This window comes from Marmota flaviventris, chromosome 18 (assembly GCF_047511675.1).
Source record: "Marmota flaviventris isolate mMarFla1 chromosome 18, mMarFla1.hap1, whole genome shotgun sequence".
NCBI lineage: Eukaryota > Metazoa > Chordata > Mammalia > Rodentia > Sciuridae > Marmota > Marmota flaviventris.
Window position 1 is genome coordinate 59559891 of NC_092515.1, and position 23964 is coordinate 59583854.

At 57.9% G+C, this 23964-nt stretch overlaps 2 protein-coding genes across 4 annotated transcripts; one reads left to right on the top strand and one right to left on the bottom strand.

Annotated features, from left to right (window-relative positions):
- Nucleotides 1-16: 16 nt before the first annotated feature.
- Taf1c (TATA-box binding protein associated factor, RNA polymerase I subunit C) lies at nt 17-9451 on the bottom strand. 3 transcript variants are annotated; one of them, XM_027933087.3, is made up of 15 exons: nt 9334-9451; nt 7749-7887; nt 6840-6921; nt 6576-6673; nt 6414-6503; nt 6249-6322; nt 5472-5710; nt 5220-5336; nt 5025-5142; nt 4874-4945; nt 4586-4721; nt 4330-4473; nt 3641-3815; nt 3418-3555; nt 17-3332 (listed from the first exon to the last, which is right to left on the bottom strand). In XM_027933087.3, exons 2-15 carry the CDS (start codon nt 7884-7886, stop codon nt 2380-2382), a joined length of 2574 nt encoding a protein of 857 aa, XP_027788888.3. In that variant the 5' UTR covers nt 7887; nt 9334-9451; the 3' UTR covers nt 17-2379. The 3 variants fall into 3 exon arrangements, with proteins under 3 accessions (XP_027788888.3, XP_027788889.3, XP_071460240.1); XM_027933088.3 differs by lacking the exons at nt 6840-6921; nt 7749-7887; nt 9334-9451 and having other exon boundaries at nt 6414-6498; nt 6576-6633; XM_071604139.1 differs by lacking the exons at nt 6249-6322; nt 6414-6503; nt 6576-6673; ... (1 more) ...; nt 7749-7887; nt 9334-9451 and adding an exon at nt 5868-6210.
- Nucleotides 9452-13313: 3862 nt separating this feature from the next.
- On the top strand, nt 13314-17780 carry Adad2 (adenosine deaminase domain containing 2). The gene is made up of 10 exons (XM_027932936.3): nt 13314-13731; nt 15478-15618; nt 15909-15956; nt 16037-16162; nt 16243-16393; nt 16473-16640; nt 16739-16968; nt 17065-17308; nt 17476-17596; nt 17676-17780. Exons 1-10 carry the CDS (start codon nt 13314-13316, stop codon nt 17778-17780), a joined length of 1752 nt encoding a protein of 583 aa, XP_027788737.3.
- Nucleotides 17781-23964: the final 6184 nt, after the last annotated feature.

Here is a 23964-nt window from a genome sequence, read left to right on the forward strand (position 1 = left end):
TCACCAGCCACGGGGCTTTCCTGCACGTGTTTTATTGCTCATGGTGGTAACCACACTGATGTAATTACCCGGAGCATTTATCTGTCCGTGATGCATTTCCACCTCCTGAACCTCCCTGATGGGGACAGCTGCGGATGGAGGGAAGGAAAAGGGAAGGCAGATCAGGGGAGGAGCACTGGATGAGGTGCCCTGTGGAATTATCCCCAACTGACCCTGCCCTCCTCCCTTGGGCATTACTCGGAGCTCAAGGGTGCCAGACCTGGGCTACAAGGGAGGGAGGCATCAGAGGTCATCAAAGGTAATGGGCACGTGAGACTGTGGTTACCACAGGGTACTGATGTCCAGGAGTGAAGTCCCAGAGACTGGTGGACAAGGTTGGGCTCAGGAAGACACCAGGCAGGGCCAGCATGAGGCTGTCATTTAGGGGCCGTCTGGTGGGGGTGCAGTGTGGATACCAGGCAGAGGGCTGGACAGGAACGGACACTGGCTATGGTACTCAGCAGGAGCTACTGACCCCGGAGGGTCCACTTGAGGCTCCAGTGTTCTTGTGGGTCTTCCTGCGCCATGGTGACCACTGCTGCCACTTGACTGTGGAGTGACTAGTGCAGAAGCAAGTAAGTGTTCAGACACCCTTCTCTCAACAGGAAAGGTGCTCTCCAAAGATTGAGGCCATCTCGAGCTTAAGTGACAACGGTGACCCTGACCTGGACAATGTGTCTCCAGAGCTGGAGAGCAGGCCCACAGACACCCAGTCACACATATTCGCAGTCTCTAGAGACACCTCGAAGAAGGCCGAGACCCCTTTTACAAACATACTTAAGAAAGACACTATAAAGGCCTTGGGAACCCCAAGTCAAGTCCCCGAGTCCCCAAGGGTGCTTATTCAGGAGATTAGTGGCCATGAGACCTCGAGCCAACTCCTCGTGCCCTCCTGCTGGAGAGATGCTGCTCCTGCTCCTTCCAGCGAGAGTGGAGACAGACACCTCCCCGCAGCCCCTCCACCAGGTAAGGCCACTGCGTTGCAGGTCCACAGCGCTGCTGGGCATGCGCTGAGCCGTGAAGGCTGGGTGGGCCCAGGGAGCTTGCCCGGGGAATCCCAGGTTCCTGGAAAGGGCCACGGGGACACACCAGGAAACCTCTGCAGATCACATCTCCAAGTCTGTGACTGAAGCTCTGCTGGTGGGCATCACCTGGATAAGCCCCCAATGTACCATTCTTGGGCAGTGACCTGTGTATCACTTTATCACCAGGCATGCAGTGCCTAGTGGGGGTTTCACAGGGCTGGGGGGCCAAGGAGCCTGCACCTCCATACCCTCTCATCAACCCACCCTTCCTGGTCCTTCCAGACCATGGCTTCTGGAGGGGCTGTGGAGGCTGGGCAGCGCTAGGCTGGCATGAAGGTGTGCCTGCTCCACACTGCACACAGGTGACAGGTCCCATGCCTGCTGCCCTGCTCAGGAGATGGAGGTGGGAGGGGACAATGCCGGGCAGCCTGGCCTGCAGGCAGGAGGGAGAGGCAGGCTCCATTCCAATCCCCACTGGCCTCTCTCTTCAGCAGACTGGACTGGAAAGAATGAAGAGCGGAACGAGGAGTCCAGTGGGGGGACAGGCCGGGAGGACATTGAATTTGGCTTGGACTGAATCCAAGATGGGCCCTGTACCATCAGACTCATGGGGTCAGGGAGCAGGCGTGGTCACCCCCTCTACTCAAGTACTGCTGCTGCAGCCTGCCGCGATGGGGGCTCCTGTCCTTTGCACCACGCGTCCCAAGTGTGCCATGTGTCAACTCCCCGTTACCTGTAGTATACACTGTGTAATTATAAACATCTATGAGCATAATAAATGTTTTAGCAGCCATATTCCTGCAAGTTACAGGCAATTCCCTCTGGTCCATCAGATACTGAGAAAGACCCTCCAAGTGTGATCCGCAGCAGGGCCACAGCCCGGTGCCTGCCCTCTCCAATGGGCACTTCCCACAGCACAGGGAGCCACCCACAGGAGCACCACCAGCACAAGTGTTCAGCCAAAAGCACCTCCCTGGGAAGCTGCTCACAAACCCACCCCGCAGCAGGCTCTCAGCTCCTTGGGCCTCGCCCTACCCCCACCCAACAAGGGGAGCATGGCTGCTGCTATTTCCATGGGGGGGGGGGGAACAAGGGGGGTGGGAGAGCCCAGCCCCCAACAGAGCCTGCCCCTGCCCCCCTGTGCTCCCTCTCCCTCTAATCTGTAGGCCATTCTGTTGCCTACTCCTCTGACGTGGGCCCACTTCACTGCTGGGCCTCCCACGGCTGGCCACAAGGGCCTTCAGGAGTTGGAAAGCTCTGCCGTCCCTGGGAAGGCCCTGCTGACCTGGGCACAAGGAGGAGCCTCACCAGTGCCTCAGAAGCCCATGCGTGCCTTCTTCCTGGGGGGCCGAGAGCCGGAGAGGACAGGGGTGTGCTGATGGGAGGGGGTGGCCTGGGCACTGGAGGCCTGGGCACTGGGGGCCTGGGTGGGGAGTTTTGGGCTATGTCCCAGAGTGTCATTTTGAAGTGGCAGTTTGGCCATGTAGTCCCGGAGGGTTTGCCGCCGCTCCAAGGGGATGCCCTGGGTCCACGGCTCCTGACTCAACTCCTGGGAGTGCAGTGTCCCTGTAGAGTGAGGCCTAGTCTCTGAGGACATCTGGTTTGGGCTGTGAGGAGGGCTGCTGGCCTCTGGGAGATCTAAACCGCTGGTGAGCGAGGAGAAGGTGCTGGACAGCTGAGACCGGCGTTTGGGCCGCTTGGTCCGGCCATCAGGCTCCAAGGTCCTGAACTGCCGCCTCTCCCACCAGGCAGCCCCTTGGCCTTCCCAGGCTGCCCCCAAGCGCTCGGTAAGCTCATCCTGTGGGCCTGATTGAGGCGCGGGGGGTGGCTCTGCCCTGGGCAGCGAGCCCAGGTCCCTCTGCTGCAGGAGCCGCCCTTCAGCCATGGCCGCCCGGAGTCCCTGTGGCACTCTCCCTGCATCCTTCTGCAGCTCCATGCGGCCCAGCAGCCGGCGGTGGGAGAAGGTGGGTGCAGCCCACACAGCCGGGGCAGGGGGCACCTCCAGCAGGGCCTCTAGCCAGTGGCTACAGCGGGCGATGGCCTGGGGGCTCCAGGAAGGTGCGAGAGGCTTGGGAGGTGGGTCCTGGGGTGATGCCGTGGCCCTGGGTGCAGGGCAGGTGGGCCCAGGGTCCGGGTCGCTGGGAGGCTCGGGGGGCTCCGTGTCTCTGTGGAGGCGGAAAGGCTGGGAGAAGACGTCCCCAGCCTTGGAGAGCTGGAAGATGGACAGGACTGGTGCAGAGGCACAGTGCGCGACAGTGGCGGCCAGACCTGGAGAAGGAAGACCCCGTGACCTGCCAGCCCTGGCAGGACTCTGCACTGTCCCCAAGCTGGTGCCCCCCCCCGCCCAGCACACCTATGGTTGGCGCTTCCAGACGCTCCTGCAACTGCCCCTGGCTCTTGGGTTCCAGGAGAGGAAATGCAGAGAGGGAATCGGTCCTGGAGGGAAGAGACTGGGGGGGCCCTGCCAGCCGGGGTGTGGAGGACCCCGCTCCTGGAGGAAGGGCAGACAGCTGAGGCCACAGCAGGCCCCAGCCCCATGCATCTTCCTGCACCCCTCCCACCCGTGCAGACCTCACCTGTGAGGTGCAGCAGCTGAAACTGCCCCCCCTGGCCTCCCAGGAGCAAGGGCTGTGGCAAGCCAGGGCCGGGGGGAGGCAGCAGGCGGATGAGCAGGGGCGGAGAAGGGAGGCCGTGGTCCCACTTCAGCACGGGCACGAGGGGGAGGCGCTCGTCCATCAGGTAGAGCGAGAACTGGGGAGGATGGGGGTGGGGGTGGAGATGGTGTCTGGGGGCCCTTTCTAGGCACACGTGGCCCTCAGGATGGGTACAAACCCCCAGGGGCAGCAGCACTCGGACCAGCCTTCAAGGGCTCCTAAGTTCGCCTGCCCAGCCCTGAAGTCCTGAAGAAGCAGTGCCACTGCCAGTCTGAATGGGCAGATGGATGACACAGTGGGCACGTCTCCTCAGAAGCCCACCTGGCCTTTCTGACCCTGGAATCTGTGCCAGAGACACAGCTAACACCCGGAGTCCTTGGCGGGGGACAGGCAGGCAGAGGGCAGAGCTTCAGACGACCTCAGACCTCCTCCTCGGCCCTGCAGAGCAGGGGCTGTGTCCTCGCACAGATGCTCTGTCCCACCCTGGAGCCCATCAGACCCCTGCTGCTCCCATGGGCTGCCTAGGCCAGATGCAGCTCCCAGGGTCTGTGACCCTGGGCTGACAGGTCTCTAGCAAACACAGAGGCCCCGTGAGGCTGGGGGCTGCTCACCTGGGTACAGACGAGATGGAGGGTGGGAGGGAGGCAGTCAGAGCTGGCCTGCCCCAGATAGTGGGTGACCAGGACACGTTCTCCTTTCTGACAGGAGGCCTCTGCCCCCCCACGGAAAAGCAGCAGTCCGCAGCCTGGCGGGCCCTGGGGAGGGCACAGGGTCAGCCTCCTCCGGGTCCAGGGAGGGACACCAGGCTCACCAGGCTGCTTCTCATGCCACGGGGGGTGGAAGACTCTCCGTACCCCTCCCCCATACCTGAGTGTCAACTATCTTCACCCCAGTGCGGTCACCCACTGTCAGCACCCGAGGGTGGGCGGTGAAGTCTGCCCAGCGCCAGGGAGAAGGGTCCCGGAACACAAGGGTCTCAGGGTCTTTGTAGACTTGCTGCAGCCTTGAAGAGATGGGCAAGCTGTTGGGGGGGGGGGGTGGTCTGGGGGTACCAAGGAGCTGAAGAAAAAAACAGGGATGACCTGGCCTTGGATCAGGGTGGTGGGCCCTGGGTCTGTTTGTTGGGTGCAGTGTTTTTTGGGAAAGGGGAATTACCCATCCTGAGGGGTCCACATACAGACGGCTCCAGAACGGCTGCAGACGGCCAGCTCCCCGGGCAGGTGTGGGCTAAGGGCACAGTGAGATTTAACCTCAGGAAACCCGGCCTCTCCCAGGCTCACCTTGCTAACAGCTGACTCATCCTCACCTGAGACTGATCCCCGTGGCCCCCTTCTCCACCTGCAGCGTCTGCAGCGGGGTTGGCGGCTCCTGCCTGCTGACCTTCCACATGGCACAGTGGTAATCAGAGCGGACGGCCAGCAGAGCTGAGGAGGGGTTGGAGAGGTCAGGCTCAGGGTCAAGCAGTGGTTCGGCCAGGGAGGGAGGTGCCTGAAGGCCTTACTTTCTCCCTGGACGGTGCAGGTCACCACCTGCCGGACAGGTCCGCGCAGCTGGATGTACCCAGGGTCCCCAAAGACCCGAGGATTGCCTCCTGAGGTCAGACTGACCTCCTGGAAACCTGAGCCTCGGCTAAGGATCAGTGAGCGGGCACCACAAGCCCCCCAGTTCCTACCCCTCACCGTGGACCATGCCAGGAGCACCTCCTTCACCATTGGGGTGGGTGGCTGACTCTCCCACCCAGCAGAAAGGATACACAGCTTGTCCAGGGCACCTCCCGCAGGGTAGACCAGCTGGCCCACCCGGGCTGTCCTTCCGGGCACCCAGGCCAAGGCACCCCCAGTGAAGGCATCGTCTAAGAGCAGCTGCTCCCAGCGCAGGGCCAGCTCCTCATGCAGCAGCTTGCCCAGGAGGCTGGACACTGACTTGTTAAGCACTGGGCCCCCGAGGATGGAGAAGCGACGCTGCCGGTGGCTGATCCATGCCCAGGGACACCTAGGGATGGCAGAGGATCACGATGGGGCAGAGGAGGAGGAGGAATGGGCACTCGAGGTAGGTCAGGTGCAGAGTACACAGTTCTACCTAGAATGTCTTTTTTTTTGGAAACCACCCACCCTGTTCCCCCAACCGAGGTGCAGTCCCGTGGCCCAACCTGGGTGAGCACTTCATTGCTGTACAGTGACTGGCTCACAGGTGGGCGTGAGACCCTGGCCAAGTCACCAAAGTCCTTCTGGTGCCTCGGGAAGGACACTGACTCTTTGGACTCATGAGCCATCATGGTGCCACTTGAAAACAGTCTTTCTAGGAATTAAGTCAGGCAGAGGGCAGCAGGTAAGACGATACAGAGACCAGCCCATCAACCCTGAACACCTGGGCACAGGCATGCCTGAGGCCCATGGACCTGAACCCCCTTTCCGTCAGGCTAGCTGGAGCCGGAGTGCATGGGCAGGGGAAGAACTGTGAGGGAAACTGCGCCTTCCACAGGCCCGTCACCAGCTAGGCTACCCAGCAAGCTTTCTCACTAGCCACTTGCCCCCAGGGCTGGTGTCCACCAAGGTCCTGGAGCAGCCTCTTCACAGTGACCACTGTCATCTTCTTGGAGCGGCTCTGCACGGAAAGGCCTTGTCAAGCTCACACACCTGGGGATCCAGAGTGGGGGGGGGTAGGGTGCCCTTCCCAGGCTGGCGGGGTTACTCACACGGGTACCCTCCAGTTTGAAATTCTCCAGCATCAGCTTCCCCAGGGGTGCAAAGGCTATGTCCCCATGATCCCACAGGAACCGGCTGAGCTGGGGAAGGAAGCACCAGGTCACGACGCACAGCCCCCTGCCATGAAGCACCACCTGCTGGGGGACACTCACCTGTTCAGTCACATCCAGTACGACCTGAGGCTGCCTCCGGTAGTGGCGACCTCCTCGGAAAAGGAGGTCCTGGGCAGTCACACCAGGGTCCCAGGAGTCTGAGGAAGAATAGAGGTAGGGCGCCAAGGTGGGCCAGGTGATGGAGGTCACCAAAGGCCCCAGGGATGCAGACCAGTTGAGGGCCGTGGAGGGTCTAGGCACGAAGAGGTGGGGCTGAGCAGCGACAAGAAGGGCAGCTGAGGAGGACCAGAAGAAGGGCCTTACCAGGACCAGGAGGCATCAGGGGCAGGGGCCCAGGTGCCAACGGCTCCCACAGCAGGTCCTTGGCCAGGCGAGGGATGGCATTCTGGAGGGAACACACCACAGTGGCACATAAGTGTACACCCTGGGCCAGCACCGTGCAGGCTCCTGTCTCACAACCCATCCAGTCTCCACCACAGCCCCACAAAGGTGGCACAAGTGTCGTCATTCTCCTGATGTGGAAACTGAGGCATAGAGTGACTGTCATTTGCCCTCGGTGACAGAGCTGGTATACAGAAGAGCTGGGATAGAAACCTGGCAGACTGACTCCAGAGTTCCTTTCTGATCTCCTCCGGCACTGGCTCTCAAGGAAGTCCCCTGCAGCATCGCCGGCTGACCCCACCCCACTGCTTCTAGCTTCCAGGTCAGAGTGCTCACTCTGGGAGTAAGCAGCAGCAGCCCATCGTTCCTCTTTTTTTATTAGCAAAAACAGCAGCACTAGGCGCCCGCATGCCACACCTGCTGCGACTCGGCTGGCCTGCCAGACCCGCCTGTTCAAAGCCCCTCCTGGACTGTCCCACCTGCTTGCCTCTCTCTCTCACCTACTTGTCTCTGCCTGGCATGGCCTTCCCGAGGCACCTGCAGAAATGCGGGGAGATCTCCCCCTCCCACACTTTAGCATCCCTTTGGTTTTGCTCAGAGCTGTGCTCACACTTTGTGGTCATCCTATCCACTGCTCTTCTCACTTGGAGACACTCACTCAGCCGGACCCTCAGTTCCGTGAGGGCGGGATGGTCTGACTTAGTCACACTGTGCTCCTAAGGCTTAACGACAGCTACCCCACTCGAGCTGTGCCAATAGGTATGAATACTAATGTGAGGACCAAGTGAAGGGGCCCACCCACAGCTGTCAGCACCCTACTTCCATCCTCACCTTGGCATCGTGGGGCTGGGACTCTGGCAGCGTCAGAACATCTCTCCAGCTGCACATGAAGGACAGGTCAGGGGCATCATTCATACCAAGGGGACCAGCCATAAACAATGAGGGACACAGGGATCTGGGGAAATCCATCCTGCAAAAAACGAGCACCACGTCACACCCACCTTCTCCAGAAAAGGCTTCCAGGATTCCTGGGGAGAGCAAAAGCACCCTCAAGGAATGCACTTTCTTTGAGGAAGCAGATAAGGAAGGCCATAGGAAAACCACCTGCCTTCTACAAGGAAGCGGGTAGTGACAGGCAAGGAGTGACCTGGGTACAGTAACCTGAGGAGTGAGACAGTCAGGTGCACACCTGGGAAGAGGGCTGCAGGTATGAACACCAGCAAGCGTGAAAGCCCTGGAGCAGGAAAGTGAGAAACAGAAAATGCACCAGGAGGAGAGTGGACAAGGATGAAGATAGGAGGGGTGAGGTCTGCTTCCGCCACAGCCCTTATGGACTGTAACCAGACATCTGTAGACGATACTCCCCAAACTAAGCTCCAGTACTCCCAAACCAGGACTGAGAATCACTCTTTTGTCTTCCCACTGTTAAGCACAGTGCATCTCAGAAAACGCAGTGTCTAACAGAGAAGTGTACATCAAGGGGATTTGATAATCACAGTCCTCTGTAAGTATCAGTAGCCCCATCATTCCTCTTTTTTTATTAGCAAAAATAGCAGCACTAAGTGCCAGCATGTTAGACACTGAGCTAAGTGTGTTATTCTCCTATTGCCCCTACTGTGGAATTCAGCAAACCAAGGATCAGGGACAAGCATCCACAAGCAAACTCTAGCAACAGAATCTGAGTAAGCAAACATCTCTCCCTGTAGAACCCCTGATGCATTTTATCAGTTTATTCTGTAGCTTCTGGACATGCATGGACCTCAGCACTGTGCAGAGCTGTCACATTGTTGCAGTAACTGTCAAGGAAAGAATTCGCGATCCTCAGGTCCCACTGCAGCTTATCTGTGTGCTCATCTCCTTTGCGGGCTATGAGGGCTCTTCAGAGATGGGGCGGTATCTGACCCATTCCTGAGTCCCTGGCCTGGCTGCTATCATTTTCCTTTATCTATGGGGGTGGGGGTGGGACAGATGAGCCGGTGGAACGCACAAGGAAGTGATCAGTGAGTCCTTGTGCAGAACAGCCTAGGGGAGTGGCAGAATTATTCCCAATAAATGGGAAGACACACTAGAAAGGTCCCCGGTGAACTGTGGTGCCCGGGCTCCTTCCACACTGACCTCTCACCATGCTGCTTCTCACCATAGGGCCTCTGCACAAACTCTGGGCTTAAGAGAAGACCCCGGACCCTCCCTCTGCCCCTACAAAGTCCTTCAGCCTCCAAGGTAGGGAGGCCTCTGGCAGCTCCCCAGCTGCCGTCCTGCCAGAGCGCGGGTGGCCACCCGAGACCAGGAGTCGGGCGCCGGTGGAAGGCCCCCTACAGCCCGCCCAGGGCAGCACTGGGCACGCGCGAGCACGTGCGTACCCAGGGCGAGCGCATCAGGGCGGAGCCCCAGAGCCCGAAACGGGGCGCGCACTTACGCGGCCGCCTGTCTGGGAAGGTGACCCGCGCGACTCCCGCCGGACTCTCGAGCGAGAAAGCGGAGCCCCGGCGCCGTAGCCCACAGAGGGACCGCTCCGCCGCAGCAGCCTACCGCTTTCCGCGTCGGCAGGAAGTGCTCCCTGAGACAGGAAGTCCCGCCCCCTGCGCGTCCTCGAGCGCCGCCTGCCGGGCAGAGGGTAGACGCGCGTGAAGGCAGCAGTGAGCCGTAGAATGAAGTACCTGTCCCCGCGCTGGCGGCCGAGTTGACTTGGATTCGAATCCCAGCTCGGCTTCACCAGCTTTCTATCGCATAGGTGGTTGTGAGGGTTAACGTGATTCAGCAAACCCTGAGCACGCACTCTGAGCCAGGCACTGCACTGTCAGTGGGCACCCTGCTGACTGTCCTTAAGCCCTAGAAGCTGGCTTTACCAATGGAGGGAGGAAGAGATGCTCCGGGAGTAGGCGACGCTGTGCCAGGGGCATCCCGGCAGGGGGCGCTTCAGACAGCGGGTCTCAAACGTGAGCGTCAGCACCTGGGAGGTTGCCAGGTGATGCTGACGCTGTTTGAGGGCCAGGCTTTGTGTCCAATCACAGAGCCACTTGCAGCGCCAGTTTACACGGTGTCTTAAGTAGGTCTGGAATGTGGCACTGTAGTTTGCATTTCTAGAAAGTTCCCAGGTGAGGCTGATAGTGCTGGTCCAGGTACCACAGTTTGAGAACCACCGCTTTGAAGGATCAACTTGCAGATTCTCAGCTTCCATCTATACGGGTTCTATCAGGGAGTTCCTTGGAGTCAGATGGTCCTTTCCCATCTTCCCTTTCCCAGTCGCTGTATTCCCTTCATGGAGCATTGTTCGAGGATGAGCACTGCACAAGAGTTCTTCTCAACAGCAGACCTCCAACAGGGGGTATTAAGTAAACAAGTTCAGCAGCAAGTAAGGACAGAAGGGTGCAGGAGGCGGGCTTTGGGGCCTGACGACATTATTTCTTCATCTGAGCGTGGCTGGTTGTGTTCAGTCTGTGAAGATTCACTAATAATCTGTGTACTTTTCTATAGGTATGTTATAGTTCCATAAAAAGTCTTTTTGAAAGAGAAAAGGCCATGATGCCTTATCAAGATTTTGAACTTGGTCAGGCCATGGCCTTCTTAGTTATCTAAGAAACAGATAATGCTTCATAAATATTGAATTGATAAGAGAATGAAATGAAAGGGTCGTTCAGGAAAAATAAAAAAAGAAATTTATTTAGATTGAACAAAATGAAGTCAGGCTGTTTCCAATAGGAAGTCTGATTTATCTGTCTTTTGACACTGAGATGGGCTTTCCAAATAAGTCACCTGGGCGTGAATATTTCATAAATGGGATGAGCTTATACATCTCTATGGTTTTTTTTTAATATTTTATTTATTTTTAAGTTTTTTCGGTGGACACAACATCTTTGTTTGTATGTGGTGCTGAGGAGGATCGAACCTGGGCCGCACGCATGCCAGGCGAGTGCGCTACCGCTTGAGCCACATCCCCAGCCCCACATCTCTATGGTTTTGAGGAAATATAAAGGATGATTTTAACAGTAAATCATGAATTACAGCTTTTGTAACTATTTCAATTTGTGATTAAAAATTGGGGCTACACAGGTTTTCAGAATTATTTTAGGGAGTATGTATGCAAAATAACTGAAGACCAGTTAGATCAGTTTCCTACTACAGCCACAGCCCTAACAGCTTAAGACAGCATGGTATGTTACAGATCTGGAGGTCAGAGGTCCAACACACATCTCACGGGCTAAGTCAAGGTGTCCGCAGGTCCATGTGCCTACTGAAGCTCTAAGGGAAGGAGCCGTGGTCTTGCCTTCTCCAGCCTCCGGAAGCCACCTGCATTCCTTGACTCAGTCCCCTTTCATCCTCAAAGTCAGTGTGGCCTCTTGACTCTTTCTCATGACTCTTTAGCTCCCTGTTGCCCATTTAAGGACTCCATGGATCACGTCCAGATAATCCAAGATAATCCCCTATTTTAAAGTCAGCTAATTTGCCCCTTGCCAAAAAACATATATTAGCAGGTTCTTAGGATTAGGATGTGGACAATCTGTGTGTCCAATTGCATTCCCTCCTTTCTTCCTTTCTCTGGGTTTTAACCAGTTTCTCTTCACTAACATATTTACCATGCAGTGAAGTGCACTTACGCGGCCACCTCGGGTGCCTGTCTGGGAAGGTGACCCGCGCGATTCCCGCTGGACTCCTGAGCGAGAAAGCTGTAGCCCACAGAGGGACCGCTCTGCCGCAGCAGCCCACCGCTTTCCGCGTTCCTTGAGTCTCTACACAGGTATAAACCCATGTGATCACCTCCTGGATCAAGAGAGCATGGTCACTTAAGAATATCCCCTGGAGCTGCTGACCACCAATCCCTCTTTCACAGAGTAACCACGATTGTGACTTTTATCACAATTTTGCCATTTCAAGAACTTTACAGAGTTGGAATCATAACAGTTTTGTGCATGCAGCAGTACTTTCTTTTTAAGTAACTGTAATTGCGGTTCACTTGATGCTGTGGCTATATCCTTGTGGCTTTGAAATGTACGTTTTTTTCTCTTTCCCAATGTTCTTTTCCCTAAACTTCTCTTCCCTGATCTTCTTTTCCCTGAACTTCTTTCTGAACTCTCCTCCTTATTCTCATTTTCTCTGAATCACCTCTATAAAACCCCGTTCCTGCTGTTGGGGAAAATCACAGGAGTCCCCTGTGTTTCTCCTTTGCTGGCAAAGCAATAAACCTTTTCCTTAAGACCTCGTCTTCATTATTGGGTTGGCCTTGAGGAGGAGGACCGAATTTTCAGTTATTAATCCTCCATTGAATGACTGTCACCATTCGTTCAGCCACCCTCCTTAGGTAGGCATTTGGGAGGTAACTGGGTTTGGCAATTCCGCTCAAGTCTTTGTAGATGCGCGCAGCCATTTCTGAACACCTACTGTACTGTCTGATCAGCCCCAAGCCTTATTCCACTCTCTGGGCGACTTGCCCCACACAATGGAATTGTTCTTGCTGATGCCCATCTTTGAAATGTGTGGGAGAAGACTCCCCAGCCAGCCACACCCACTCTTCTGAAGTCAGAAGTTCCTGTTTCACCAACTCTTCTCTTATGTCTTCAGTGTCCACAGTGTCACATCCTGATGGGCGTTTTCAGAATCTGTAGTTCAAGCTACAGCAGCAGCCACAGCAGCCACCACAGATCTTCCACACACTGAGCTGGGGTCACGCTCTCCCAGTAACTGGCTGCTGTAGGAGTCAGAGTGATGGGGCAGCCCACCTCAGCAACTGTGTCTCACATCATAGCAGGCCTTACGCAAACTGTCCTCATCCCTGGCTTCATCTTTACTTTTCTTGTCTCCCGCTCGCCCCTCACCTTAAAGCACTACAACTCAGAATCCCTTCTAGGGAAAGTCAAGGGGCCAAAGGGCAAGTATTTGGCCAGTAAATAATTTTGTTTAGATTCATAAAGGCCTACAGGTTCCTTTTAAAGTGGATGGCAATGATTCCGTGGGGCTGCTCAATAACGACACCTGCAGGCTCAGGGGCTGTGGGGGGCCATGATTTGGGGCTGTTCTGGGAAAGGAGCTGAAGTGTGAAACTGGACGAGAAGCCCACAGACCCTCTCGGTTGGTTTCGCATCGTCCAGGCCCACTCAAAGCTGGAGACGCTGATGGAGTGGGCCCCACCCTCACGCGACCTGGCACAACGCCCACCACCCGGCAGGCGTGGGAGGTTGGGCTTCAAGCCTCCTTCGCCTTGGGCCAAGGAGATCAGGGAGGCTGGCTTTCCCATTGGCCACGCTGTACCCCTCCCCCCAGATCCGCGGGCTCTCATTGGCCAGGGCTACACGGGGGCGGAGCTCCAGACGGCTGTCAGCCACGTGTTCCCACGTGAACCGGCCCGCGTGTAAAAGAGCGCGCTTGGCGCTAGATCGGGTCAGCTGCTTCTCGTGTCCAGGCATGGCGTCATCGGCCAGTGCGGCCTCTGACGACGGCGGTCGCAAGAAGCCCCGCCTGGCGGCCTCGCTGCAGATCAGCCCCGGGCCCAGTCCCTGGCGACCCTCGGCCGGCCTGGGCCAGGACGCCTGGGGACCCCCGCGCGCCGCAGGCGCGGAGGCGGACGCGGAGGGCGGCGCGCAGGCTGCGGGGCGTGGGGCTGGGGTCGGGGAGCCCGGGCCTGCTCGGGCGCGGGAGGACCCGGAGGTGCGCCCAGGGGGGTTCCCCAGGGTGTTGGGGCCCGCGGGCGACTTCCCCACTGCGGCTCGGCCGCTGAGCCTGCCGCTCAGAGACCCGCCGCCAAGCCAGGCCGTGGCCTCGCTCGCGCAGTATGCAGCCGGCTTGGGCGTCTCCCTGACCTTCCGAGAAGACCCGGTGGCAGGTGAGGCCCAGCCGGGCCGCGCTGTGGGGGGAGCCACGGGGTCGTGGGGCAGTAGGGCCACTGCTCACCCGCCCCAGGTGAAGCAAGAGAGGGTTGGTGGGCCGGACCCCAGCCCGGGCCTCCAGGTCGACCCCCGCAAACAGCAGGACCAGCCCCAGCAGACATCTGGCCGTGGCAAGGTCTTGGCTGGTGAATATTATCCCCACCTGATGCCCAGGAGTCTAAGGGACATGCCCCAAGACACCCAGCCTATCTGCACCCCCTTTAAAGGACCAGTTTTGCAGTTTCACTTGCCGTGCCAGTACTGCAGATTTCTGAAGTAGACGCTGTTAAGCACAATTTGCAATATTTTATACACAACATATAGGAATAGTCATTACTGTGTTCTTCTGTCTTCCCCAATACACTCCTAACTCCCAGTCTTAAACAGTTTTAGTATGAAAGCTAATTGCAGACACCTTGTCCCTTATTCCTAAACACAGCAGTGTGTCTCTCTCAAGAACACGGTCATGGCTTGTGTAACTGCAGTACAATGATGACATTCTGGCAATTTGGCATTGATGATATAACACTCATCTAACTATCGTTCACATTTACATTTTGCCAATTTGTCCCAATAATCCCCCATGGCCATGAATTTCCATCCTAGCGTAACATATTACATTTGGTTGTCATACATCCTATAATCTCTTATCTCAAAGAATTCTATCATCTGTCGTTCACAGCACTGATGTTTTTGAAGAGTAAGGGCCAGTCGTCCTATAGACTGTCCTTCAGTTGGGACGGTCTGTTTTCTCGGGATCAGACTCACTCTGTGCATTATCAGTGATGTCACATCCTGGCAATGCATCCCATCAGGAGACGGGTGATCTCAGTTTGTCCTTCAACTGGCGATGTTAGGGAGAGGGTTTGATTAGGGTGGTATCTGTCGGTGTCTTTGCTTTCCCCTTTGTGCTTAATAAGCCAGCTGAGGGGAAACTTGGAGAGTGTGTAAATATTCCGTCCCCATAGCCTGTTACCTTGTGATTTCCACCAACGATTTTTCTGTGAGGATTTTCTGAAGTCAACGTTCCTTGCTGGTTTTGATGCCCTTGTAGTGTCCTGCATCTCAGTTCTAATGAGGGTCGTGAAAGTGGGATCCTTTGCAAAGGGCAGGGCTTTTGAGAAGCAAGCAGCCAGCACTGTGACATTTAGGTTCCCGACCTTGACCAGGTGAAGCTGGTTTTAGGATTTCTGTCTCCTTGTGTTATCCGAAATGCCCGCAGTGATGCTGTTGTCTAGGAATATTTTCCAAATACGAGGAGGGGAAGAAATAAAAGGTGTGTCTGGTGGCAGGCAGAAAGCTGTCCTCTGAGCCCAGGAGTCTCCACCCTGAAAACAGCATTGCCTGGGCTCTGGAGGGGCCCTGGATTTCGGTCCTCCTCCTCTTCCGGCGTGCTGCCTGCCCTTCCCGGCCTCCCCTGCACAGTGCTTTCATCCCTGTGAGTTTCAGAGGCTTTGCGTTAACAGGGCAGAGCATGCCGAGGATCACACAGCACCTGTGTCAGTAGAGTCCCTAGCCAGGGGTGAGTTAAGACCTGGTTGTCACTGTGGCTGTCCTCGATGGCAGACGTCAAGAGGAAGCCTAGAGGAAAGAGTCTCTCTCTGGCAGGTGGGAGGCAGGGAGTAGGTGTGGCACCCCCCCTAGGAAGGGCCCTGATGGGGACACAGGCCAGGTGGGGCCTTCCTCACTGCCTCCTTCCACAGGTCCCTGCTTTCCCTTCTCGGTGTGTGCGGAACTGGATGGCGTGGTCTGCCCTGCAGGCACCGCGAACAACAAGACAGAAGCCAAACAGCAGGCGGCGCTCTCTGCCCTCCGCTACATCCACAGCCAGCTGGAGAGCCCAGGTAACCTCGCCTCAGCCTGCCGGAGAGGCTGCCGTGGCTCTGCGGGGTGTGTGGTGGTGAGGGGGGCAGTTTGCTGCTAGGACCGCATGGGCATCAGTAGGGGGATGTGTGCTGACCCCTGCTCCAGTGTCTTTGGAAGTCCTGCTCATGCGAGGGCAGGACTGCTAGAGGAGCAGCTCAGGGACTGTTTCTGAGAGGTGGAAACAGCCTCCTCTTCTCCCAGCTTCCCAGAGGATGGGAGGGCAGACCCTGGCACCCATGGCGACTGGCTCCCCTTATCTCTCTTTCAGAGCCTCCTGAGACTTTCAGCCAGCCTCCACTCACCTCCCTGAGCATAGGTAGGTGGACGCGTCCTGAGCCCCTGTGTGAGAAAGGGGCGTGGTCTGTGGTCCCACCTACACCTCTGGCCCTTGTACAGAGAACATCCTGACACATGAGCAGCGCTGTGCAGCTGTGGTCAGCGCTAGCTTGGACCGCCTGCTGGATGAGAATTCGCCATACCGGGCCTGCAAAGGGACGGTGGCTGCGGTCATCCTGGAGAGGGGTAGGGATGGCCCTGTAGCACCTTATAGGCTCCTTGGGGTTTCTTGCCCTGGGCTGAGCCCTTCCTGTCCCTCCCTGCAGAGGTCCCAGGGGCCAGGGGCCATGCCAAGGAGATCTACGAGGTAGTGGCCCTGGGCACTGGCAGCAGCAGCTGTGCTGGCTGGCTGGAGTTCTCTGGCCGGCAGCTCCATGACTGTCACGGACTGATCATCGCCCGCAGGGCCCTGCTGAGGTGAGGGCAGGTGGGGCAGGTTCTGCCATAGCCCCGGCCAGGACAGCAGCCCTAGCTGGCCCCCTGCCTGTCATTCCAGATTCTTCTTCCGGCAGCTCCTGTTGGCCACACAGGGGGGTGCCAAGGGCAAGGAGCGGTCTGTGCTGGCCCCCCAGCCTGGGTCTGGGCCCCCCTTTGCCCTCAAGCCCCGGATCTTCCTGCACCTCTACGTCAGCAACACCCCCAAGGGAGCCGCCCACGACATCTAGTACGTGGGCCTCCTGGGAGGGGGCTGCCTCCGTTTGTCGAGGACTGGGTCAGAGGCGTGCCCTGACTCTGGGTCGCTGTCCCCTGCCTGCCTTGCAGCCTCCCGCTGTCCTCGGAAGGCAGCCTTCTGCACAGCCCATCCTTCCGCCTGCAGGCGCATGTCCGTGGACAGCTGAAGCCCGTGTCCTACCTGGTGCCTGCGCTTCGTGACACCCATGTGGGCTGCCTGTCAGCCAGTGACAAGCTGGCACGCTGGGCAGTGCTGGGTCTGGGTGGTGCGCTGCTGGCCCACTTCCTGCCACCTCTCTATGCCACCAGCCTTGTTCTGGGTGAGGGGCAAGAGAGGTGGCAGGGCGAAGTGGGCTCTGCGTGGAGTGGGGAGGTGTGGAGGTGACTCAGACCATGACCTGTGCCTCTGTCCACAGCTGACCCCTGTCATGACCCCCCTACTCTGAGCAGGGCCATCCATGACCGGCCCAGCCTGGATGGCGTCCTAGGGTCACGCCTGCCACCTCCCTATGTCCGGACCACCCTACACCTGTTCTCAGGGCCCCCGGTGGCCCCCTCCAATCCCGTCCCCAACAGCTGCCACGGCCTGAGCCTCAACTGGAGCCTGGGGGACCCGGACCTGGAGGTCGTGGACGTGGCCACTGGGCGCGTGAAGTCCGAGTGAGAAGGCCCCCGGGGTGGGTTGAGGAGGGCCGATAGGACCAGCTCCCTGCCTGCAGGGTCGAACCGCAGTTCAGGATGGCTGGGGCTGTCCCTGGTGACACTGTCACTGCCCACAGGCCACCTGCCCTCTCTTTCCCTCATCTCCACCATCTTTGTCCCTGCAGTGCCGCCCTGGGGCCTCCCTCCCGCCTCTGCAAGGCGTCCTTCCTCCGGGCCTTTCGCCAGGCAGCCTGTGCCCTGGGGAAGCCCCACCTCTTGGCCCTGAAGACCTACGAGGCTGCCAAGGTCAGTCCTTCTCCAGCCCTCTTCCTCCTGCCCTCCTGCACCCCGGCAAGTGCCCCTCTCACACCATGTCTCTCCCTAGGTGGGGCCCTACCAGGAGGCTCGCCAGCAGCTCACCCTCCTCCTGGAGCAGCAAGGCCTGGGCGCCTGGCCCTCCAAGCCCCTGGTGGGCAAGTTCAGAAACTGATGTCCCTGAGCAGAGCCGAGCCCAGGGTTTGTGTCTGTAGCTGGGTGGGGGGTGTGGAGGGGCACACTGGGGTTTGAATAAAGAAGTGGTTTCTGGTGCACTCTGTGTGTGTGTGTGTGTGTGTGTGTGTGTGTGTGTGTGTTGGGGGCAGTGGGCTGGGTGGTTTGTGAGGAGAGCCCTCCTGCCCCTCTGAGAACCCACTGCAGCGTAGGCTCATGGGTGTGGGGACAGGTCTGGGGTGGGGCTCTCCTGCCCCTGCCTTCCAGCCAGGGTGCTGGGCCAAAGGACAGGTTCTGGCTGCTGTTGGTGGTGAGGTGTGGGAGTGACTCTTCCTCACTGTGGAGGCCCTGCGTCCCTCCCTCCCAGAGCTTGGGCTGAGGGGAGCAGCTGAGAATGTGTGGGCCCAGGCGAATGGTGGGAGGCCTCAGCTGTCCTGGCCTACTGAGGGTGCTCTGTGGGCTTGAGCAGCCCAGGTTAGGGAGTGCAGGGTGGCAGTGGGTCCAGTAGGCCTTGCTCCGGGTCGTCCAGCTCTTTGGACTGGGTAAGCCCGAGGCTGCCTAAGCAGTGTCAGCTGCAGGCTTCGGGTTCTTTGGAACGGCATAGTTCACCCCCAGCACGGCTGGTGCTCTGCAGACCTTGGATGTGGAGGGAAGAGGCTGACCCTGCATGGGGTGTGTGGAGACTCTGCAGACCTGCAACCTCACCAATCTGGGCAGTGTCCCAGGAGCACAGCAGCTCTCAAGTCCAGGGACCCAGGGCCAGCCCTGTGGCCTCTACCCAGAGTCCAAGGCTCCCTGCATCCCCAGCAGCTCCAAGATTCAAAACCACAGACTCCTCTTGTGGCTGGGTCTCGAGAAGCTGGTCACAGTGGCAGAATGTTTAATTTCATGTGTCAACTTGGCTGGTGTTGATGGCGCCCACAGTAGCTGGTGAAACACAGCTCCTGGTGTCCTGAGTGGTCTCTGGAGAGAAGAGCATTGGAATCAGGATGGGTAGAGAAGATGCCCCCCAAACCCCCAACCCATACTAGGCCGCATATCCAAACTGCCCTGGGCCACAATAGACCCAGAAGACAGAGGGTAAATCCACTGGTCTTGAGCTGACTCCATCTTCTGCCTGTGGACCCCTGCATTCCTGGGACTCTGGCACTCATGTGGCAGACCACGGGACTCCTCACCCTGCGACTGGAGTCTTCTGTAGATCTCTGGGTGTCCGTCAGCTCTGCTTTCCTGGAAAACCTGGACGAACATTGATAGTCCCCCCAGGGAGCCTTCAGAGTTGGGCCCGGCCTGCCAGGGAGCCCTGAGATTGGATCCCCTCCCTCCAACATGTCCTCTGCCACTGGGTGTGTGAGGCTGTGGCCGGCTGTGTCAACTCTGTGTGCACCAATTGGCTCGTCGCATCCATGGACCCACAACCACGGAGGCCACCAACAGTAGATTGAAAATACTAGAGAGAACCGCACCCATACTGAATGGGCAGACATGTTAGGTTTTCCAAACAGTGTAGAGAATATGAGAGCTGTTTGCAGAGCAGGTATGTTGTGTTAGGCGTTATAAGCAACCTAGACACGATGTAAACTCTACTGGAGGGGCTGGGGGTCGGTGAGCCCCTGGATTCCCTCCCTGGCACCCCCTCTCCAGAACAAGTGCTGGGAGGCTGTGAACAGCTCATGTGGACACCAAGGCACTTCAGAGGACAGACCTGAGATCCTCAGATCTTGCTGTTTCCAAGGAGCCTGGAGCCAATCCCCGCAGTACCAAGGGGTGACTAATGGGAGGACTGGTCTGGCTCGTCTGTCCTGGGGTGCACTCTGCTGGTCCACGGGGCCCCTGCTCTCCCTTTCCACAGTACTGCAGCCACTGCCCCCTCGGGCGGAGGAGGGACCACCAACCGCAGGTGCCAGTTTCCAGCAGCCCGGGCCAGGGCTTTGCTCAGGTGCAGTCGCCACCTCGCGCCTCATTGTCCAGGTGAGGAGGTGCAGGGTGAGGCTGGGGCCTCCGAGGTTCCCATGGAGCCCCAGGGACGCTGCACAGTCCCTCTGTGACCCCGGATGACGCTCTAAATGTTTCTGAGCCCCAACTTGCTGAATTATAAGACAGAATGGGCGATACCTCTCCTGAAGTCTCCTCCTGGCCCTGGCTCCCCTCTTCTCCCTCCGCTCTGCTCCCAGCTCCGCCACTCAGAAAGGAGCTGTGGGTTGGTGCACTTGGGGAAAGTGGTGCTGGGACGTCAGCATGAGAGTGGCCGGGGGAGGACAGGAGAGGGGAGCCCAGGCAGGAGAGGCTGCAAGGGGGAGGCCAGCGACCTCAGGCCAGGAGGGTGCAGGGAGGGAGTCCACCAGCAGAGGCAGGCGGAAGCTGGTGCGCTCTGATTTCTGCTTAACTAAGAAAACAACTGTGTTATTTACAGTTAGGTGGTGTTTAAAAAATGAAGCCAACTTTCAGCCAATCATTTCTCATGGTTATAACTTTTTTAGGGCTGGAGAGGGCTTTTGAACCCCCCAAGTCTATTAATCAGTCCATTTACTACAAATTTTGCATTGATTTACTTGGCACTGCGGCGGTGACTATAGCCGGGTTCTGAAGTCCCCCGCCATTCCAAACTCAGCTCTGTGCCCTGGTGAGCCTCGCGGTGCTCATTGATCACATAATCCCCAGGCAAACAAGTTCCTCAAAATGACATCAACTCTGCTGTGTTCTGCCAAATAAGTACTCCTTGTCCTCACGTCCCCTATCTGCCTGCCCTGTCCCCTGCCGACAGTCTCTGCTCTCCACTCGGTCAGCTCCTTTGACTCAGCTTACGCACCGTTGTGGGCGATGATGAGGCTACTTCTGCCATGGACAGTCTGTTAATGTCCTCTTGGCCTAACCCCTTGGGTGGAGTTTTGCCAACAGTAGCACATTTAAATCGGGAGGTGATGTCATCTAGCTTGGCAAATTCAAGTGCTGCTTCCTCAGCATGACCCCCTCCCCCAGCCCCCTCCCTGCAGCCCCAGGCTCGGGAATCTTCGCTGGACCCTGGATGGCCTTTGCATTCTACTATGCACTTGGGTAAACGATATGACACATAAACTCGCCAGGCATGGTGGCGCACACCTGTGATCCCAGCGGCTGGGGAGGCTGAAGCAGGAGGATCGTGAGTTCAAAGCCAGCCTGAGCAACTTATTGAGGCCCTAATCAACAGAGTAAGACCCTGACTCTAAATAAAATTTTAAAAAAGGCTGGAGATGTGGCTCGGTGATTAAGTGCCCCTAGGTTCAATCCCTGGTACCAAAAAGAAAAAGAAAAAAAATTGTATGGCATATAAATTGTATCTCAGAAAAGCAGCTACATAAAGCATTCTTAAAACATTAGTTTGGCAGAGTATGGTGGTGCACACCTCTTACCCCAGGGGCTTGGGAGGCTGAGGCAGGAGGATTGTGAGTTCAAAGCGAGGCGCTAAGCAACTCAGTGAGATCTGTGTCTAAATAAAATACAAAAAGGGCTGGGGATGTGGCTCAGTGGTCAAGTGCCCCCTGGTATCTGCTCCCCCAGAATAAGTCTCTTGCAGCCTGGGCTGTGTGTGCACTGCCATCTCAGGAGGCCTGGCTTCTCTCACGTCCACGCACACAGTGGTGCCTGCTGAGCTGCGGGCACGGAGCTCCACGTCCACTGGGGCTCCGAGCAGTTTACCCCTCACAGGACAGTCCTGAGGTCCCTGCCTGGGTGCAGGTCGCTGTCCACACCTCAGTGGAGGTAGCCTCCTCCTGAAGGTTCCTGGTCTCCCTCTGCTCCCATGCCCTTGGGTCCAAACCTGGTCGCAGGCCACACCTTGCCACAGAGGTGGCTGGTTAGCAGCGGCACTGCTGTCCTTCAGGGAGGTTCTGTTACTAAAGAGGACACAGATGGACACAGGCTGGCGTGGTCAGTGACCTTCCCACAGGGTGCGGGGAAGGTCTGACAGCATCTTCCCTGTGGGAAGGGCCCGTTCGAGGCAAGGGAGCGTTCGGGGCCTCTGCCGTGTTGGGCAGCCCTGCCCCGTCCCTGCGGGGCCTGAGTGCACCTCCTTCCTGCACTCTAGCGCCTTCTCTCCTGTGGACACAAACGCCAGGATGTGCCCTGGAGGACACTGGGGGGGCTGGGGGTCGGTGAACCCTGCCCCTCCTCCTCCTGCAGGGCTTTGCTACAGCCTCATCTCGGGGTCCGCCTCTGCAGAGCAGCCCCCACCGTCTTCCTTGGTGCCTCTTCGGCTGTTCCTGCAAGCCCCCAAGCCTGGAACAGCCTTGGGGACAGCTCTGGGGACATCGCACACCCTGCCTGGCAGCCCCTTCCCAGCCTCGCCCAGGGGCCTCTGGGCCCAGCTTGGCAGCTCATCCTCAAGATCCCCAGGGTGAGCCCAGAGCTGTTCTGCTTTCTCTTCAAAGAGCCCAGACGGGGCAGTGGGCAAGGGGGTGTCCCTGCATGCCCCAGGGAGCTGGGGGCAGGGTACCCCTCTTATGAGCAGGGCATGCCGGTCCAGCTCTCCCAGAACTGTCCCCAGCACAGGGGCTGGCACAGAGTAGTAGTCACCCAGGGATGCTGCCCTGTACCCATTTCCCTCCTCAGGACAGTGCCCTCCTTGTCCTCAGGAGACCTCACCCTGTCCACTCTGGCCTGGGTGGGGCAGAGCCCATGTTCCTGGGTGAGTCTCCACCCACATGAGCCAATTAGTGAAGCCACAGAAGTTGGTTCCAGGATGTGCACGTAACCTGCTCCATAAGACCAAGGAGAGCTGTGATTGGGAGTCTAGGCACAAGGCATTTTCTTTCAGTGGATTTGGTGGAGTGTGGATGTGAGATTTAGAGCTTATGCAACCACCTTGTGGCCATGAAGAGAGCCTGGAGAAAGCCACCACACCCGGGAGGCAGAGGGAGATGCAGTGAATCTGCGTCAGCCAATGGCATTGGCTGAACCCATGGACTAAATCATACCTGAACTCCATCTGGATTTCCAGTTATAAGAGCCAATAATTCTCTGATTGTTTATCCGCTCATTTATTTGTCTAATGAGGTCAGAATAGGGCTTCTTGAACTTGGAAAGGAGTCATTCTGATATTTACAAGTGCGTTCTAGAGCGTGTGGAGCTATTATCAGGGTGGGAGAGTGGCACAGGAGAGAAATTTGCTCTTGCTCCGTGTGCCCCTGGGTTTCCCCATCTACACCACCTCCCCAAGCCCCCCCTGGGCTTGAGCCACATTTGCCAGTCAGTGTGAACGGGCTGACCAGGCCCCCTGACACTGCTGTGGCCGCCACGTGGCCTGGCTGCTCTCCTCCGTCTCCCCTTCCCCCTGCTAGTGTTTTCCAGGACCCAGGAAGGAAACGCAGTCACTCAGGCTGCGACTTTCTGCAGAGGAGTGGGGAGCCATGGGGCAGGCCACAGGGTGGGTCGCTCATGGACTTGGAGGACCACTGGGGTCAACGTGGGTCTTGACGTGGGTCTTTGAGGTAAAGGAGCGTTCGGAGCCTATGCTGTGTTGGGCACCCCCAGCCACTCAGAGGGGCTGAGTGATACAGGGCTTCTGCCCAGCCAGTGAGCTGCCCCTGAACACGACCTCCGTGGAAACCCCTCGTCAGGCACGTCCCCTGCTCCTGCCTTCCCGGCCCCCGCGCCTCCCTGATTCAGTGCGTCCCAATTGCGAACCTTTGTTCCAAGAAACACTGTTTCCTTTGACCTTGGTATCGGGGCTTGTTTTCCAGTTAACAGATCATCTTGGAATATGATGGCTGCACTCCCATCCTGCCCCAGATTGGCTTTAGAGGAACCCAAGGTCCCCGAGAACCCAGCAAAGCCTCCTTCAGGAGCCTGGCCACATCTGGCCCTCCCAAGCCCACCTGTGGTCACTCCCCGTCTTTCCTCGGCCTCCACGGTCCTGGGACTTCAAGCTGTGGGGGCGTGTTCTCTGCATGCTCAGGGCTGCCCTCCCCCTCCCTCCCCTCACCCTCCACTGGGCCCTGCAGGCTCCTGTGCTGCTCACGCCTCTCCACACCTGGCACGTAGTAGATGCAAAAGAAATGCTGCCCCAGAAACCAGCCTTGGCCACACTCAACTCATGGCCCGGGTCTCGCTGGTGGCCTGGGTGGGGGCCCTGGCCCTGCCACTGCCTTTCCAGGGGATCCTCCACCTGCCCAAGGTCAACCCCAGCATCCTGGTGACTGGACCCGCTC